This window comes from Staurois parvus, unplaced genomic scaffold (genome assembly GCF_062004578.1).
Source record: "Staurois parvus isolate SC_StPar_1 unplaced genomic scaffold, SC_StPar_1.0 ptg000081l, whole genome shotgun sequence".
Taxonomy (NCBI): Eukaryota; Metazoa; Chordata; class Amphibia; order Anura; family Ranidae; genus Staurois; species Staurois parvus.
This window is the reverse complement of record NW_028317877.1, coordinates 4,081,357-4,099,830: the sequence shown is the minus strand read 5'-3', so window position 1 is coordinate 4,099,830 and position 18,474 is coordinate 4,081,357. Positions and strand designations below refer to the sequence as shown.

Here is an 18,474-nt window from a genome sequence, read left to right as displayed (position 1 = left end):
AAACAAACAAACAATATTTTCTCATTTCTGTTATAAAACATATCTAATAAAAAATCTAATTTCTTTATAAATGGAGGTCAAAATATATTCTGCTACATGTCTTTGGTAATAAAAATCCCAATAGGTGTATATTAATTGGTTTGTGTGAAAGATATAGCAAAACTATACTATACAAACTATGGTATACAGTATATACTGGGATATCCACAGCTACAGTATAGACGCTATACTGTAATGGTGGGGATCAGTGACTTTTAGTGGGCCTGTGATAGGGTGGCAGGCAATCTGACGCTAACGGACACTATCTTGGAGGGTCACTAACTGACACTGATGTTGCTAGTGACACTAATACATTGATCAGTGATAATACTGTACACTGACACTGTACTAATGGCACTGGCTGGGAAGTTAACATCTAGGGACAAAGGATTAACTGTGTGCCTAACAATGTATAATTTGTGCTGCTTTTACTTACTATCTGGCTACAAAGCAGGGAGAAGAAACAGCCAGATCGCTGTTTCTGTGCACAGAGTTCTGTGTATTTATAAACACAGAACTCTGTGTGTGATTGCACACAGCTGATCAGCTGACTTCAGCCAAAATCATTGGCTGAAATCAGTTGCCAAACTCGTGCTGTGTCCAATCACAGCACTGGTCAGAAGGGGGCGCATGCATGTGCGCCACGTAACTCGGAAGAATCAGCTGCTTTACAGGTACATGATCATGCCTGCACCTTCAGCCCACTTGCAGTATATTTACTGTGAGCGGTCAGCAGGGGAGCTGTGTTTTTTTTCCACGGGGAGGGAGGATTTCGGGTGTTAATTTGAAGTGAAGCTATTTAATTGTGATATATTTTGTAATTGTAATAATTTCAGATGTATTTATTTAGATGTTGAAATAGAATACTAAGAGCAATAAAGATAATTAAAACAAATTAGACATAAGCAAGGGTTAGGCCATTGTTAAAGAAGAAATGTGGGGAGCTAATTTGAAGTGTTGATTAGCAGTGGAGCTAGTCAACTGTGATTATATTTTGTAATTGTAATATTTTTGGACCTATTTTTTAGATGTTGAAATAAAATAATAAAAGCAATAAAGATAATTAAGAAAAAAATTAGACATAAGCAAGGGTTAATAGAGTTTAATGCTATTTTAGCGAAAAAATATAACTGTAAATAGGAACTTCATTAAATATACTGTAAATAGGAACTTCACTCAGGTTTCAATTTAGAGAATATAGAAAATTTGTTGTGCTAGAATGGCTTCCCAAAAGCCAAACATTTATGGTCAAACACTGTCATCTAGAGAAATGGACATGTTGGAGCTTAAAGTAAGGGACAAAGGTCACAGGGGTATGTTTATCTATGACGCTACCCCCAGACATAATCCCTTTAATTTTATTTGGGTAACTAACACTGGCCATTGGCAGATTTTTCTCCCAGTGGAGATATCTCCCCATTTGACTTCCCAGCTGAAACTACTTATTATTATTATTATTATAATACAGGATTTATATAGCGCCAACAGTTTGCACAGCACTTTACAACATTTTTTTTTATTATTATTATACAGTATTTATATAGCACCAACAGTTCGCTCAGCGCTGTACATTACAATGGGGGACAACACATGAGACAGTACAATAACAATACAGTGCAAAACACGAGGGGTTCGAGGGCCCTGCTCCTTGGAGCTTACAATCTAGGAGGGAGGGGATAGTGGTGCAAGAGGAAAAGCTGTGGGGGATGGAGTGGTAGGAAGAGTGGAGGAGATCGGCAGTTAGCAGAGGGTGGGGTAGGCTGAAGGTAGACATTACAGTTACAATACAATTTGGTACAAGAGGAAACAGAGGGCCCTGCTCGTTAGAGCTTACAATGCATTTTTTATTGAAGCTAACCTTTGATTATAGATTTTTTCATCTTATGTTTTTCGAAATTGTCCAAGATTGTGACTGATTTACTTTTTTTATATAGTGTGGGAGGTAAATGTTACGGTACCTATTGCATTCTATAGCTTTTCCCAGCAATCCCGCATGCCTTCTTCTGCCAGGACAAGGGTAATGGTCTGGGAAAAGGCTTTCCAAAAAATGTGCTGGATTAGATGCTTACCTGCAACCATTGCATTGATATTTTTTACAGTGTAGCAATGTTTTGAAAACCTTATTTTTTGGCTTGGCCACTTTAGATCTATTGCACTATTGCAAGCATCCATTCTTTTGCTTTACTTTAATGAATAAATGTTTGTCTGAAAGCATGTTTTCATTTATCAGGATTGGCTTGCAGCAGATTGCCCAGCATTAAGAATTATTTCTGTGGAATATGACACTCATATAAGTGACTGGAAAGTTAAGTGCCCAGCAGACAGTAACAGGTATTTTCAAAAAGAAAAATGCATTTTTTTTTCTATTACATGAGTTAACAAAAAGAAGTAGTTAGCTCCTTGAGATATGCTTTTATAGCAGCCAGGTGGAATTTTAAAAAATATCCAATTAAACATCTGCTAAACGTATTTAAGTTGCACTCTGTTACCTGTATCCTACCTTATACTGAAGTATTATTATCCCTTGTACAGAAGTAATTCATGCCATTACTCTTGCTATCCCACCTAACAGTACCTGTGAATAGAGGTGGTTGTAAGCTCATTGTTGCTTCCTCTTATGTCCCAGCTTCATTGTGAAAACTGTGTGTAAAAAGTGACTTTAACTTTTACTTTAATTTCTTTCATCTGGCTTTTCCCATCCATTGTGTGGAATTTGTTTACTATTGGCTGGCCCCAGCCAGTAGAAAGAATAATAATTCCAGCCAATTGGCAAAGCAGGAATTAGGTAGTTGTACGTAGGCAAAATGAATAAAAAGAGACTTTTGAAGAAAAAGACAAGCATAAGTAGAACATACAAACTCCATGCCTGATAAAAACACTTAGCCACCATGCTGCCAGCAAGGATTTTAGAAAATTATCCCAACTGCTGGCTATAGGCACCAGACACCTCTCAGAGTACAATGAACAGTAGCTTCCCAATACTGAATGCTCCTGCATTCACTGTACCATTTCTTATGACTTGACAGACAAAATAGAAAAGACATACAGTACATGTGGGTAAATACATTCTTGACCTTAATAAAAGGATGGGGTGGCCCTAAACACAGTGATTTTCCAATAAATTAGAAAATCTATTTGCAAAAACAAGTTGTTCAAGCTCCACAAGCCTCTGGGTGTTGGACATGCAAGGCTTTCCTTTCCATAGTTTGGGTTTAGGTTCTGAGTACCCTTAGAAGAGACAATCGCATTGAAAGCAATGAGAGACCAAAGGGGGGGGGGGGGTTTGAGCATGTAAACTGAGGTTCCTTCTGTGAGCTCTGTCACCAAAGGTATACGGGAGATGCAATTGCATCTATATGTATAGACAATACTCCTTTTTTGACAGCCTAAAAACACTTCTATATCAAGTCTACAGCATCTTATTGTATTGTCACAGCCATCTGTATGTGTATATGCCTAATCTGCAATCAAGCTTAGTTCTGTCCTCCATCTTGTGAGAGCTCATGGTCACAAAAGCTTCCTGCATTTCCTTTGAGAGTGTTTAGAACTGTTTATCTGCATTACCCTGCCCATCTAAATTGCTGTTAATCTTCTTAACCTCCTCGGCGGTATGATTCTTTCCAATTTTTTGTGCTGAAAGCGGTACCATTTTTTTGCATGGAAATATGTAGTTTTTTATTGTAGGCTGTAATTTTTAGGAATAACTCACTGAAATCTGTACGAACAAGAGTCTAGTAAACATTCCGGATATGATAAAACTTGAAACACGAAATCATAAATTATAATTTAATAAATAATCATAAAAAATAATAATATAATAATAATTAATTGAATTCAATAATATAATCAAACCAAAAACACTGAAATTTGAAATACAGAGGCAAATTCGCACATCACTGAGCAAAGTCGCAAAATCGTTTTCAGCGTCTGATGACGAATTTCCCCACGAATCATTATCACTCAATTCTGAAAGTGGTTCTGATTTACTATCGCTGTTCTAAAACCGCTTTTGACGTAAAAGGGACGCTTTTTGGACGCCATGGACTTTTCTAAGTTTCCAGGCAGAAAGAACAGTCAAAATGCAGGCAGGGCACAGGACAAAGCAGTTGGGACAAAATATATGTGAAATGCATTGAAACAGCAAAAATGACATTTTTAAAAAATTTCAAATTTCCTGCCGGTTCCGGCGCCCGTACGTCCCGACGTCACAGGGACCGAAACACGGAAGCCGGATGCCGGCATCGGCCGGAGGAGATGGCCGGGTACGCTGCAGCTGTTGGATAATGAGTAAGGAATCCCATGTCCAAATTAAGGCCATTATCTCTTGTATCAAATAGAAATATAATTCTTAGTTCAAAAGTTTTCCTTTCCTGAATAGTTTTGAAATTTCCTTTAAGAACTAAAATATTGAGGTCTTCCATAATGTGGTCTGGTTGTGCAAAATGGTGTCCCACAGGTGTGCAAAAGTCATCTTCTTTATGTTCCTTGATGGTATGTCTGTGCAAATTCATCCTTGTTCGCAACTTCTGTCCTGTTTCGCCAGCGTAAGATCCTTTGCTACATTTTCTGCACTGGATAAGGTACACAACATTACTGGAGGTACAGCTGTATGATCCAGAGATATTGAAGATCCCTTTTGAGTGTCTGACACTTTTTGATGAATTAATTTGGTTGCAGTTTGCAGCGTTTTTTATTGCAGGGTTTGCTTCCATTATTTGGGAATCATACTCAGAAGAAAGCTTCCTACTGATTAGTTTATTTCTGAGGTTGGGGGGTTGTCTAAAAGCCAGTATTGGGGGTTGCAGAAATATTTATTTCAGAGTTCCATCCTCTGTTATGATGGCTTGTAAATCTTTGATAATTTTTCTTATTCCTTCTAGTGCTGGGTTTTATGTAGTTACTAGAGGTACACAGTTGTTTGTTTTTTTCTCTTTGTACTGAAGCAGATTTTCTCTTCAGGTTCTCAAGGCTGTGTTTATGCTGGCGTTGATAGTTTTCTCCTTGTAACATTTCTTATGGAAGGAGTCTGCTAGTGTCCCAAGATGTTTATCTCTGTCTCTTGGGTCAGAACATATTCGGTAGTATCTAATAGAAAATGATGAAACAGAGTTCTCAAGCAATGTGTCAGACCTATGGAACAGAACTGCACACTGCATGTCAGTTGTTACACATTCAAATAATGGTGCAGCAGAAATAAGAGACTCTATAGATCACTTATCTATCACCTATGAATGCTATCAGCAGCTCTCTGCAAGATTTACAGCCTTCTTAAGGCACACTAACATAGAGGACTGTTTAGCAGAACTAGCTAAAACTGAAGCTTTGAACCAACACAGAGATCTGTTAATGCAAGATGCTAAGGAAATGTTTGCTTATAGCATTTATCATAGATCCTGTTACTCCACAAGATCAACGTTAAATGACAAGTTTATACAGGCCTGTGCAAATGTAGAAGCAACTAAAGTGCGAAACTCCTTTGCTAGAAAAGAAGCAGAAATGGAAGCTCAAATGAAGATTCTCCAAATAGTAAAGGAAGAAGCAGCTGCCCTGGCAAGTAATGGGAGAAAGTAACAATTCAGATAGTCTCATCCCAGAAGAACTAGAAGATCCAGCTGAACGCACCAGGGAATACATTGTAAAGCACAATATTTGCAATGATAACAGAGCTGTCTCTTGAAACCTCTTGCTTGAAACACTGTTTCGACTCTCAATATCAAGACCTCCAAGCTGCAAATGCCTGCACCACTTCAGATCTGTCACACAGATGTGTCTACACAGCAAAAGACATCACCTCCTACCATTAACAAGGTGACTTCCAGTGACATTCCACAGTTCAAGCTACAGCCAGTAGAAGCCTTAGACACTAAACTACAGATTTAAAGTGTTACTAAATCCATAACAGTAAAATTAGTCTGTATATGGAGTAGAGCATGCTTGTTATACTCACTGTCAGGAGTGGACTGAGAACTCATGGGGCCCTCGGGCAATAAGAGATCATGGGGCCCATCTGTGTCCCTGTCCACACTCAAGCCACAACCACACAATGCTCCACCTACACATTGCAGCTTACAATACAGCAGCTAAACAGAGAGACTTAAGCAGAACAATATCTGTTGAAAAGGCGGAAATTCCACCTGCCACAACCTCATTTACTGATCAGAGTGTTACTGGTAATAGAGATAAAGGTCCCAATTGCCAATACCCAATTCACAAAAAACCTATCCCATAGGGTTTAGGGCAAAGACTTTGCAAGCGTGCAAGGAGCTTATCCAGAAATAAGGAAAATTCTATATGTGCTGTGCCTCCTCAGACCATTTTGCTAAAACTCCAAAGCTGTCAAGTGCAAAAGAAGGAAAATTGAAACAAACAATATAGTTATGTTTCCTACCCCACTTACTGACAATCATCAGCTTCCAAGTGCATCCAGACCTTCCTCAACCCATGGTGGGGAGCCACAAAGTCATGTTCCAACTGTCTCCTCTTCACGGACTGAAGTATGTGGGGATGGCTTCAATTCCAAATGCTGTGCCAATGTATGTCTAGTCATATACCCAGAGGGAAACCAGAGCAAGCTAACAGGATGTATGCCTTAGTAGATGAACAAAGCAACAGATCTCTATTTGTATCAACATTGTTTGAGATCTTCAGTTTAAATGCAACACCATATACCCTCAACACCTGTACTGGTAGCATAGAGACTTCTGGTACAAAGGCTAATGAGCACATGGACTCCTCAATCAAGGGAAACATGCACATACCCTTGCAACATTAATCAAATGTGATCAATTTACCCAACAACGGCAAAGAAATTCCTACTCGTACAGAATGTTCGACCGCGAACTTCGAACACGAACAATTCACTGAGCTGTATCTTACCGCATCTGAGTATGTGTTAAGATACCACTCAGTTACTGAAATACTGGATGAGTAATATTATTAAGTAATGCGATATTTTAGTAGTGAAACATTCTTTAATGTTTCAGCTGTTAGCGGGGTTCCCCCGCTGAGAGCTGAATGTAAAATTAATTGCTGGCATTGCCTGACAATTAAAAAATTTTTTTTAAATGATGTAGGGTCCCCCTCCCATCCATACCAAGCCCTTTGGGTCTGGTACGGATTTTGAGGGGACCCCCGCACCAACATTTTTTTAAAAAATGTTGCGGGGGTCCCCCCAAAAATCCATACCAGACCCTTATCCGAGTATGCAGCCCAACAGGTCAGGGAACCATACCAGGCCACATGCCCTCAACATGGGGGGATTCTTTGGGGCAGTGGGGCTCCCCCCCAAAGCACCTTGTCCTCATGTTGATGGGGACAAGGACCTCTTCCCCACAACTCTGGGCTGTGGTTGTGGGGGTCTGTGGGTGGGCCCCCAGATCCCCCCCCCATGTGAATGAGTATGCAGTAGATGGTACCGCTACCCATTCACAAAAAAAAGTGTAGTGTAAAAAAGACAGGAGACAATCTTTGACAAGTCTTTATTAAAAAAAAAAAAAATGCCCCCCAAAGTAGATCCAACGTCAATCACAATGCCCGCCGCCGACCAGAAAAATGAAGAAAAAAAAAAAACCCGCTTCGTGACACTGGCTCCTGCCGTCTGACAGCTGCGCCATGATGACAGTTCTTAAATACTTGTGACATCATCCTGTGCTGTGATTGGCCAAAGCATTGCACCTGAAACAGAAGACAAACAAAGACACAGCGCCTTTAAGTGTAGACTGTATAACAGTGTATTGTTAAAAAAGGTAAATTTAACAACTCACATCTTGTGAAAGTAAAAAAGGCTCATAGGGTTAAGTGTGCAGAACGTCTATCGCCAGATGTAGAATACCGCTCAGAGAGGGATACTGGTCGATCAGCAGGAGGCGCTGCAAGAAGAAGAGGCGTGGAGCCTGCCGAATGCCCGCATTGTTCGTGTGTTCAGCGACTTTCATGGGTTAGCTGTGCTTTGCCATAGACTTCTATTATGTCCTGCAGATGTGGTGCACTTTCTGAAAGCACACCAAATCTCCTGCATTCAAGAGTTTTGGTACGCTTTCAGAAAATGCACCAAACCCGCAGGATATAATAGAAGTGTATGGCTAAGCGCAGCAGACCCACAGGAATGCTGCAGATATACTGCACTGCACTTGCGATGTGGGTAACCACAATCAGTGTGGAAGCAGCCCTATACTATTATGCCCAGTGTATTGCTTCACACTGACCTGAAGATCTCTTCTTTCCTGCTGCTGGCACCACTCTGGAGACCACTAGCTGGGATAAGAGATGGAGTGCAGTTGGTATCACTCAGCGTGGGACAGGAGCCAGCACTACAGGAAGGAGGAAGCATCAACTTATGCAGCTCTTGTTCCCTAATACAGCTCCAACTTTCCAAGTAGTCCCTCTGGATTGCACTCTGATGCTTTGGGATGGTAGGTCAGCAAGCCTAGGCACTGATCTACCAGTCACCTGGCCGCGATCTACTGGTGGCTGACCCCCCGTATTAAGGTATCCTTTTTCTTGGTTGGAATGGTGATGCAGCCTTCTGTCAGTGTGATGGGGGTCTGCCAGTCTCCTTTGGTTGGAGCTTAGTGCATGGCTTAGGGCATGTTCCTCTGGTTACTGTTCGTAAACAGATTGGAGACGTTTGCCCCATTTTGGTTTTGAAGCTCCTCAACAGGTTTCTTCAGGTACAGTTTTGTACTGAATCTGTCCAGTCTGTGATTGCATCCATTCTTTTGGGGATTTCAAAATGTCAGCTTAGAATACCTAGGTCTAGTCCAAGAAAAACCCATGTCTCAAGTCTTCCTTCCCCAGGAATACTCCTGTTTCTCTAATCGCAGCTGAGGATTCTGAAATCTATGTAGAATTCCTCCTAGAATTTTTTGCTTGATGGTGGCTGTCAGGGACATGTTGGCCATGGCATAGCTGAGGCTCGTAGCCGCACACGAACACGCAGGCATGGGCCTGCAGGTGCTCATACTGTTGTGCGTGGCCGTACACATATGCGCATGCGTGGGCGTACACGCACGGAAATGTGCATTGGCTAATTCTGGCACCCACTGGCCTATAAAGGTGCATCAGCTGCACTAGTGAATTGCTGTCTGATCTGCAGCTCCCCCTCCTGTATTCCTGTGCCTGTTCCTGTGATTACCCGTGATTGACCCTAGCTTGTTTTTCTACTCCGCCTCTGCCTTCTGACTCTGTTTGATCTGCTCCCACCATCACTGACCCTGGCTTGTGACCCGACCATTCTTCTGCCTGCTGTTCATGTCTGATCTGCTTATCAGTTACCGACCCGGCTTGTCTGACCCTGCATACAGTCTGCTACCAGCCTGCTTCACTGCCTGCCTGCTCTGCTATCAGTCTACTCTGCTGCCAGCAAATCCAGCCATCCCACTGGCCAGTGAAGTGCCAGCAATTCCCGCACAGACTACAGGACTGACCAGGCACTCATTTCCCGCCGTGCTCTTGTGGTTGCTGTCCCACTTTCAGTGGCCCTTGAGCCGGAGTCGTACGAGAGGCCTTCCTCTGCCGTCAGGCTCACGAGTAAGGTACGTGACAGTGGCCTCCTTTCAAGCAGCCCCACGTGCCCAATTTCACTTCAGGCTGTTTAAATACAACATTCTGGCAGTGCAGGACAAATAGTTTCAGTGTCTGGATCTCCCTACGTGTCTGACCAAGAAGATTTAGTTAGCCATGGAGTAGGGTATTTGCAACCTTTTACTGAGGGAAACCCTTTCTTTGAATGTCTTGAAAGGTACTGTATGAAGACAAACGCTAGCTCAGCAGGCTATGGCGGAGTCCTGGGTTCCCTCTCAGTTGTAGGGCATGTTTGTTGAAAGAAGGCCAGCTTCCGATCAATGTGCAGGACCTGAGGATGGTTCGCCTATCATCTCTGCATTGGTGCTCCCAGCTTCAGAGTTACTCTGTCAAGGTGCAGTCATACAACCCCATGACAGTTACATAAATCAATCTCAGGGAGGCACCAGAATTTGCATGGCACTGATCAAATTGGTCCATGTGGGCATGGGACACACCAGAAACCCAGCACACCAAATGGCAGCTAAAGGTGTCCAATGTGTCCCTGCTCCAATTCCAAACTAAATGAAAATGGCAATTTATAACTAGCTTTTAGATCTTTTAAAGACTATTTAGTCTGCTGTTCCAAGGACCCGTGTACCATTCTGCTTCACAGTTGCTGGTTTTAATGGCATAGCTTTTGAAGCCAAGGTTCAGTAGAATAGGGGTTTTCGGATTGGTCTTTTCTACTCCAGGTGTTCAACAGGTCATATTGCCACCTCCTGATTTGATGCCTGTTTTTTTTTGTTTTACTTTTTTCATTCATTTTATTGTCCAACAACAATTTTAGATTGTGGGATACCGCAACTGTGAGCCAAGAAAGAAGAAATGTCTCTGTGATAGCCAGGGCTTGGCGTCAAGCGGTTGCTCCCTCTTTTGTTGTTTGGGCTTGTGAAATGCCAGATGGAAAATTTGTTCTCCTGGGAAACAGGTAAAACTGACGATTACCCTCACATACCCTCACATGGTCAGTTTGGAAAGACTTCTAACATTCTCCAAAATGTACCTGCTATGTATGATCTGGGGCTGTACTGTCTGCCAGTCTTAACCAGACTAGTCGCCCTGGCTTTGTTCCACAATAGTGCTCAGGTCTTAAGCTCCCCTATCCCCCCCCCCTTTTTTTTTTTGTTCTTTCCCTCTTTACCCCACTTTACCTTTCCTTCATACTGCACACCTTTTTGCTCTTCTATATAAGTTACTTACATATTGATGATCTGGATGTCTGTGTACTGATTACGTAGATTTCATCTGCCACTTTACTAGTTACCACTGTTATGACTACATAAATGGTGACATTGATACTCATGCCATTCAGGATATTGGCAGATGCTCTTTATTTACTTAGTTTCTGTTTCATACTGTTTCTATGTTATTTTTATATGTTGTTATTAAATCATTGTGTTTATGTCTATGTGCACACCCTTAAGAGTGGTTGCATAGTTAGTCTGGCTGAAAAAAGACAAAAGTCCATCCAGTTCAACCATAAAAAAAAGTTATAATCCTATACCCACAGCTGATCCAGAGGAAGGCAAAAAACCCAGCAAAGCATGGTCCAATTTGCTCCTGCAGGAGAAAAAATTCCTTCCTGATCCCCCGAGAGGCAATTGGATATTCCCTGGATCAAGTTTATCTATAAATGTTAGTATCCAGTTATATTATGTGTATCTAGGAAAGAATCCAGGCCCTTTTTACACCAATCCACTGAGCTGGCAAGAACCAACTCTTGAGGCAGTCTATTCCACAATTTCACAGCTCTTACTGTGAAGTAACCTTTCCATATTTGTAGAGCAAATCTCTTTTCCTCCAGATGTAAACCATTAACTTGGTACACAGAGTGGGTTTATGCTCTTTTTCTTACTAAATGCAGCAGCATTCTATGTGTATCTTATGTATTGTACTGGTGATGGAAAGTGCATTTTCTTTGATACACGGTTTCTATGTTGTTTTGTTTGCTTCTGTAAACTTTGAAAACTCAACAAAAGAGATTAAACCTAAATTTGTCAATTAACATACAGTGCAATACTTTGATTACCTGCTACTTCTATAATGAAACACATAAATGAGAAAAGATAGACTTAAAAACATCATGGAAACATTAAAGTATGATCAACTTCTGAACAACCACCATGTCATATTTTAGCTGCCCTATCACCGCTAAAGGCTATAGCCTGTAGTGCTGATCATTGTATTCCAACAGTGTGCAAGTCTCCCCATTGTCAGAATACAACGACACAATAGGGAGGATTCTCCCATCCACACAATCAAGGTTCAACCCATAGGTTGAACGAAAAAAACTAAGACATCTATTGCCTGCTTTACTCTCCTAACTATATTTCTGTTTGATATCTTGGTACCATCTATGCTTGGCTGGTTTTGACTACTGCTAGTTTATCAAGCAATCTCTGTGAACCCTATGGATGTGTTTCATATTTCACTATATTCTCGAAAGGTAGCAGCTAAAGCCGATGAGTGGTACCACAAATGTTAAAAAGGCTTAGCTAGTCCCCATACCTTACAGCTATCAGTGCCGTGCAAGTTAGGTGCAACTTGTGGCTAAAGTAGCTTAAGGAAAACTTCAAATAGAAGCACAGAAGACACGATTCCTTATTTTGTGCTACAAATATGAACATTAGTTATGAACATCAAGGCAGCCACATGCAGCCATTGGTACAGTACCCGTATGGCTGAACAAGATTCTGTTCTGTTCACTATATTCTTTTGATATAACTTTGCTGACATCCTCTGTCACAAAACCCAACATTTCCGCTTTTATGTCGTTGAGTTCTGAGTTTCTTGCTTTTTGCCCTTATAGTAGCTAACAGAATGTATATTAAAATAGTAAAACGTTAATACATTTTAATGACAACTCTGACTTTAGCCTGACCCTCAGTTGGTTATTAACTCAACTAAGCGCAGGAAAATAATAAAAGCAAAGTATAGTTAAGCCATAAAATGATTATATTACCAACAGAAAATGTTCTTCAGCAGCATGCTTTTATCTAAAGGAAAGCTGTAGAACACTATTAAATGTGATAAAATGGTTGTTTTTTAAAGTGAGGAAAAAAGTAAACATTTAGCATGTCACTAAGAGTCACAACAGTTTTGTTTTTGTTGCAGAAAGTCTATGGCCTATAGAAGTACTGAACTTCTTAGCAAATTAAAGACTGCTGGTGTTGGGGAACGACCAATAATATGGGTATCACACAGCATGGGAGGTAAGTTCAAGGCTATGAATTCTTTAAACACATTTTAGAGAATAAGTACAGTGTTTGAATAAAATGTTGAATTTTTACAAAGCCTTAAAAAAGTGAAACAAAAATAAAGAAGTAACATGGTAATAGCTGCCCGTAGAAGAAATGCTAGGTCAAGAAATGTGATTTTATACTGTATTGAATATGCACAACGAACGAAGATGTTTAATTATGAGACGTGCCACATCTAATTTAAGGCCTTGGTAGCTAATATTTGAGGGTTGTATTATAGCTAATTACTGATAATACGTTTTCCTTGCTGTTAAGTGAACTCAAATGTAATCTAGTGAACTCAAAAAGCAATCTGCTGAGCTTGCTAGAAGCAGCTTTTGAGTGTGTGTAGGTGAAAAGCCCTCTACCAAGGACACTATATGGACTACTTATGTATTTATACATGTTGATCATACCCCTTCTTAATCCCCTTTTCTCAAGAGAGAATAAATTCAGTTCAGTTTAGTTTACATTAAAGGATTTACAAAACAAAGAACAAAAAAAACTATCCAGTACTTAATTGTGGTGGCTGCATTAATTTACATTTTCAGGCTACAAACATTTTCTTCAAGAACAGAAAAAAAACTGGTGATCTTGCCAGAAGTGCAGTATCCTTGTAATTTCCTGTGAATCGAACCGACATAACAGAAGCTGTCTTACTTCCAAACTAAATTTTTTAAACTACAAATTCCCTTAATCCCATGAAATGAAGATGAAAAAATGAAGGTGTGTTTATACTCAGAGTCAGTAAGGATTACAAACCCTGTAAACAAAATAAAGACAGAAAGCTAATACTCTATTTGAGCCTACCTTGAAGAAGAACCTCAATAAATCAGTTGCAAACAAAACTAATGAGCAACTGTTGAGAAAATTAACATTTTAGTCAGACATAACAGTCTCTCTCTCTCCTAGAGACTTATGTTAACGCTCTGCCTTGCCCAGACCACCTGTATGGGTACCTGTCAGGCATGGCTTGTTGCCGCAAAGCTCATCTGTCTCTTCCTTGCTGCTGGGACACAGTACCACATAGCAGCAAGCTACACTGCCCCTCCCCTCCACTTGTCCAATCAGAGAATGCCTTGTATTCCCTTAAAAAAAATACAAGGTGTTCTATGAATGGTAGGGATGCAGAGGGAGTGACCCTCCCCTGTGGTCATTGTGCAGTGGGGCAGCTGCTCACATAGAACCTGAGAAGGATCTGGAAGATTGTGGCTATCACTGTAGTTGCTTTGACTACTACTGTGATTTCCAGCTTCCCAGCTGTCTGTCATGTACGACTAATGCATACTTACATTGTGCCAAGATGGACCAATGTGAGTATGCATTATAAATAACTCCTGGAGTTCTGTTATACTGAAAAAGCATCCCCCTCCATTTCTAGAGATATCAGCTCAGTGGACAAAGCACATGGACTAAAATTTTTATAGACAGTTGAAGAACCTGTGGCCTTTCACTCATTATAATCATAACAGCCAATATATCCTTAGAATTGAGCTGCTGTTTCAAGAGAAAATTCTTCCTTCTCCAAAAAAAGAAAAAAATTAGCAGTCTGGGGACTACATTAACTGCCTCCTGCCCTCCATATAAGGTAATGACGGGCGCAAGGCGGTTCTCTCGTTCTGGGAGGATGTCATATGATGTCCTCCCATTCTAACTGTGCATGCGTGGTTCCGGGGACGCGCAGTGCGGCGATCGTTGTGGGCTGTGTCCCTCGGACACAGCGGATCACCGATTAACGGAAAGAGCCGAAGATGTCGGCTTGGTCATGTGATCAGCTGTGTCCAATCACAGCTGATCGCATGTAAATAGGGAAATGACGGTTATCGGCATTTCTCTCCTCACGAGCTGTCATGCTGACAGCTCGAGAGGAGAGCAGCTAATTGACATTCCTCAGAGGGGACATGTGCCCTGATGATCAGTGTAGCCCCAGCAGTGCCACCTGTCAATGTCCATCAGTGCCCATCAATGCCACCTGCCAGTGCCCATCAGTGCCTCATCAATGCCACATACCAGTGCCTACCAGTGCACATCAATGCCACATATCAGTGCCCATCTGAGCTGCTTTTCAGTGTCACCTATCAGTGCCAGTCAGTGCCACCTATCAGTGCTGCCCATCAGTGCCAGTCAGTGCCGCCTATCAGTGCCAGTTAGTGCCATATATGAGTGCTGCCTTTCAGTGCCCATCAGTGATGCCTGTCAATGCTCATCAGTGCCTCCTACCAGTGCCTCCTCATCAGTGTCCATCAGTGCAGCCTATCAGTGCCCATCACTGCAGCCTCATTAGCACACATCAGTGAAAAAAAAGAAAGAATAATCACTTATTTACAAAACTGTATAACAAAACCGAAGAAAAAAAACTTTTTTTTTCCAAATTTTCTGTGGTTTTTGCTTTGTTTAGCAAAAAATAAAAAAACCCAGAGGTGATTAAATACCACCAAAAGAACGCTCTATCTATCTAAAAAAAAAAATGCAAAAAATTTCATATGGGTACAGTGTTGCATGACCTCACAATTGTCATTAAAAATGTGACAGCGCTGAAAGCTGAAAATTGGCCTGGGCAGGAATGGGGTATAAGTGCCCTGTAGGCTAGTGGTTAAATTGTACCTTACTGACCAACCCCCTTCCAAACATTTCCACCTGTCCTTCTGTAACAAACTGGCCCTCTTCATAGTCCAAATAGAGAAACAAAGATATATGTTCAACTTGTGTTTGCAGGTCTGCTGGTGAAAAAAATGTTGGTAAATGCCTCTAAGGATGAAGACATGCATGATTTAGTGAAGAATACACTTGGAATTGCATTCTTTAGTGTTCCCCATCATGGATCTCGACTAGCAGAATATTCTGTTAATGCAAGGCTGCTGCTGTTTCCATCAGTAGAGGTTAAGGAGCTAAGCAAAGGTAAGTTAAAGCACAAGGTGTTTAGTTGTGTTTAGGTAGCATGAGAAGATATTCATCATAAAGCAGAAACTTCCTTATTGCATGTATTATTATACCTTGTTATATTCCACACTAAGGAAATAACATGGAAATAAGACTCTTTATAAAAGAAAATGCTGCAAATGTAGACATTAGAATTAACGTTAAAGTATGTTTTAACTGCACTGTATACACCATGCTATAGCCACATTATTAGAGAGAAGTTTTAGGGTAATGAAAAAAGGTACCCTTGCTTTTGTCTTATCAGTGCCTTAAAGAGGACCTGAACTGTGAAAGCTGTGCCCAAAAAAGGCAAGTAGATGACAAAGGAATAGTCACCAGTGATACCTGTGGCCTCTCTGCAACGGAACTTTTGCCTATTACTGACTCAACATGCCTTATTCCGCACTTGTCTGTGTGGAAGTGGCCATCTTGTTAGAGGCAGGGTTTTGTTTCCTCATGTCAGAGCTGCCCCCTGATAACTAGTAATCTGATGAGTAACGATCAAGAAACAGAAGTGAAGGAGGAGGCACAGATCCACTGAATGAGTTAGGTAGAAGCAGGGAAATCCTTGCACTGCACATCCTCAGTTACACCTTCCTCTTCAGCAGGAATAGTAAACAGCACAGCAGTGACTTTACCAATCCTTACTCTAGCCGTCTAGCAAGTACCAGGAACTAACACCATGCTAGGCATTATAATGTTATAAAAAGTCATAATTTTTTTTCTACTTTTTTTTCCATATAAGATTCACCTGCACTAAAACAGCTAAATGAAGAGTTCCACGAAATTGTGAAAAATAAGAACTTCAAAGTAGTGAGTTTTGCAGAAAAATTGCCAACTCGTATAGGCAGTATGATGAAATTGCATGTAGTGCCAGTAGAATCAGCAGGTAAGTAAATCTTCTCAATGTGTGTTAATATTTTAGAAACCGAGTTTAGTTTGCAGTTTAAAGTGTACACAATTCAATATATTTGCTTGATACAAATACATTCTGTTTTATATTTTTATATTATGCTATACTGCTCTTTTTATGCTCTGGCCTATTGAACACGTTGCACTCTTTACATGTCATGCCAGGTTACTGATTTTATCCCAGTAGTCATTTGACTTCTCTAACTTGAGTGATAAGCCCACCCAGCATTCTAATATCAAATGAGAACTCTATAAGTGACTCCTAAAGCACTCTTATTGGTTATTTGTGATGATGGGTGAGCTCTGGAATGGTGTTTATATCAGAAATCAGAGAAATCCAGCCTATGCAGACAGGGTGGGCCTGGGGCCATACATGGGCATGGAAAATGGGTTTTGCTTAGTAAAGGTAAGGTTGAAGCCATCACCCTGCTCTAACCATGCAATCCTTACTAACATTTCTATAAAAAAAGGCAAAAATCATGCTTACCCTACTGAATTCTTCATTCACCCCTTTGAGGTTTCGATGGATGTTCCCAAGGGCCCAAGACAAAAGATTCCCTGTAACAACAAAGCTGTCAGTGTGTGTTTTATTATTCCAGTGCCTATCAGATAGGAATTCTACCTATGTATAGTCTTAGCTTTTAAATAATATTTTAACAAGTAAACTAGTACATTTAACTATGCATAGTAATGCTTTTAGAAATATAATATACTCTACTAATCTATTTACAAACATTCATAATTACTCCTGTAAATTTATAAATTAACTTTTTTTCTTCATTTGTTTAGATTTAGGCATCGGTGATCTCATTCCCGTAGACGTTAACCATCTTAATATTTGTAAGCCAAAAAGTAAGGACTCATTCATTTACCAACGCACCTTGCAGTTTATCGTGGACGCTCTAGCAGGTGGTATTGGGACACAATGACTAGTTCAAACCCCTCTACGTGTTTACCTCAATGTCTGCCATACTGTTCCTACTTTGTTGCTTAAACATGACTGCCAAATGTGTAACTAACCATGTATAAATTAAACAAATAATATAATAAATATATTTTAAAACTCAACACTTTGTGGTCAGCATGCTTGTAAAAAGATTTTTGTGAAAGAAAGAAACACACTTATTGGTTTTATAGAGTAATGACAATGCGAATATTGAATGTTTAAAGGTACATATGCACAGGTTGGCTTTTAATAATGCTTCATTTCTATTAATTTGTTTCTGCCAAAAATTATGAACACAGATTTATCGATATTCTACATTTTATCAAATAATTTTTATTATTGAAATTAATTTAATTTTTCTTGACAATAGAAAGTATAAAATAATTATGTAAGAGGACTATTTTACTAATAGATATTTTACTACTTGTCAAAATTCTGGCAGTATAGGATTCCCAGAGGTGTCTGTACTATGGACACTATAATTTAGGATTATATACACAATTTTTCATAAGTATAAGAAATTGCTCCTGTTTAACCACCTCCCGTCCGGCCGTTGTATATAAACGGCCAGACAGTGGCACTGCAGGGTCAGGTGGCCTTTTATAAATGGCCTTCCCGCACCCTGCTTGTGCGCGCTCCCTGGGAGCGCGCAGCATCGCGATCCGGTGCCCGCTGTGTCCTCCGGGCACAGTGAAACAGCGATCGTCGGACGGGACCTCTGTACGAGGTCCCGATCATGTGATCACTGATTGGCCAATCAGTGATCACATGCAAAGTAGTAAGCAAGATGTCACTTGTGACATCATTGCTTACTACGTGTGAAATCTGTGAATGATCACAGAGGTCACATGGTAC

General features: G+C 40.5%; 1 protein-coding gene across 2 annotated transcripts in view; it reads left to right on the top strand.

Annotated features, from left to right (window-relative positions):
* SERAC1 (serine active site containing 1) overlaps positions 1 to 17,741 on the top strand; it is an 85,977-nt gene extending 68,236 nt beyond the window's left edge. For both annotated transcript variants that reach the window (XM_089669725.1, XM_089669726.1), the window contains exons 13-17: positions 2,270 to 2,370; positions 12,718 to 12,815; positions 15,558 to 15,740; positions 16,507 to 16,650; positions 17,463 to 17,741. In XM_089669725.1, coding sequence (XP_089525851.1) covers positions 2,270 to 2,370; positions 12,718 to 12,815; positions 15,558 to 15,740; positions 16,507 to 16,650; positions 17,463 to 17,602 — 666 coding nt within the window. In that variant the 3' untranslated portion in view covers positions 17,603 to 17,741. The remainder of the gene's footprint in view (positions 1 to 2,269; positions 2,371 to 12,717; positions 12,816 to 15,557; positions 15,741 to 16,506; positions 16,651 to 17,462) is intronic.
* Positions 17,742 to 18,474: the final 733 nt, after the last annotated feature.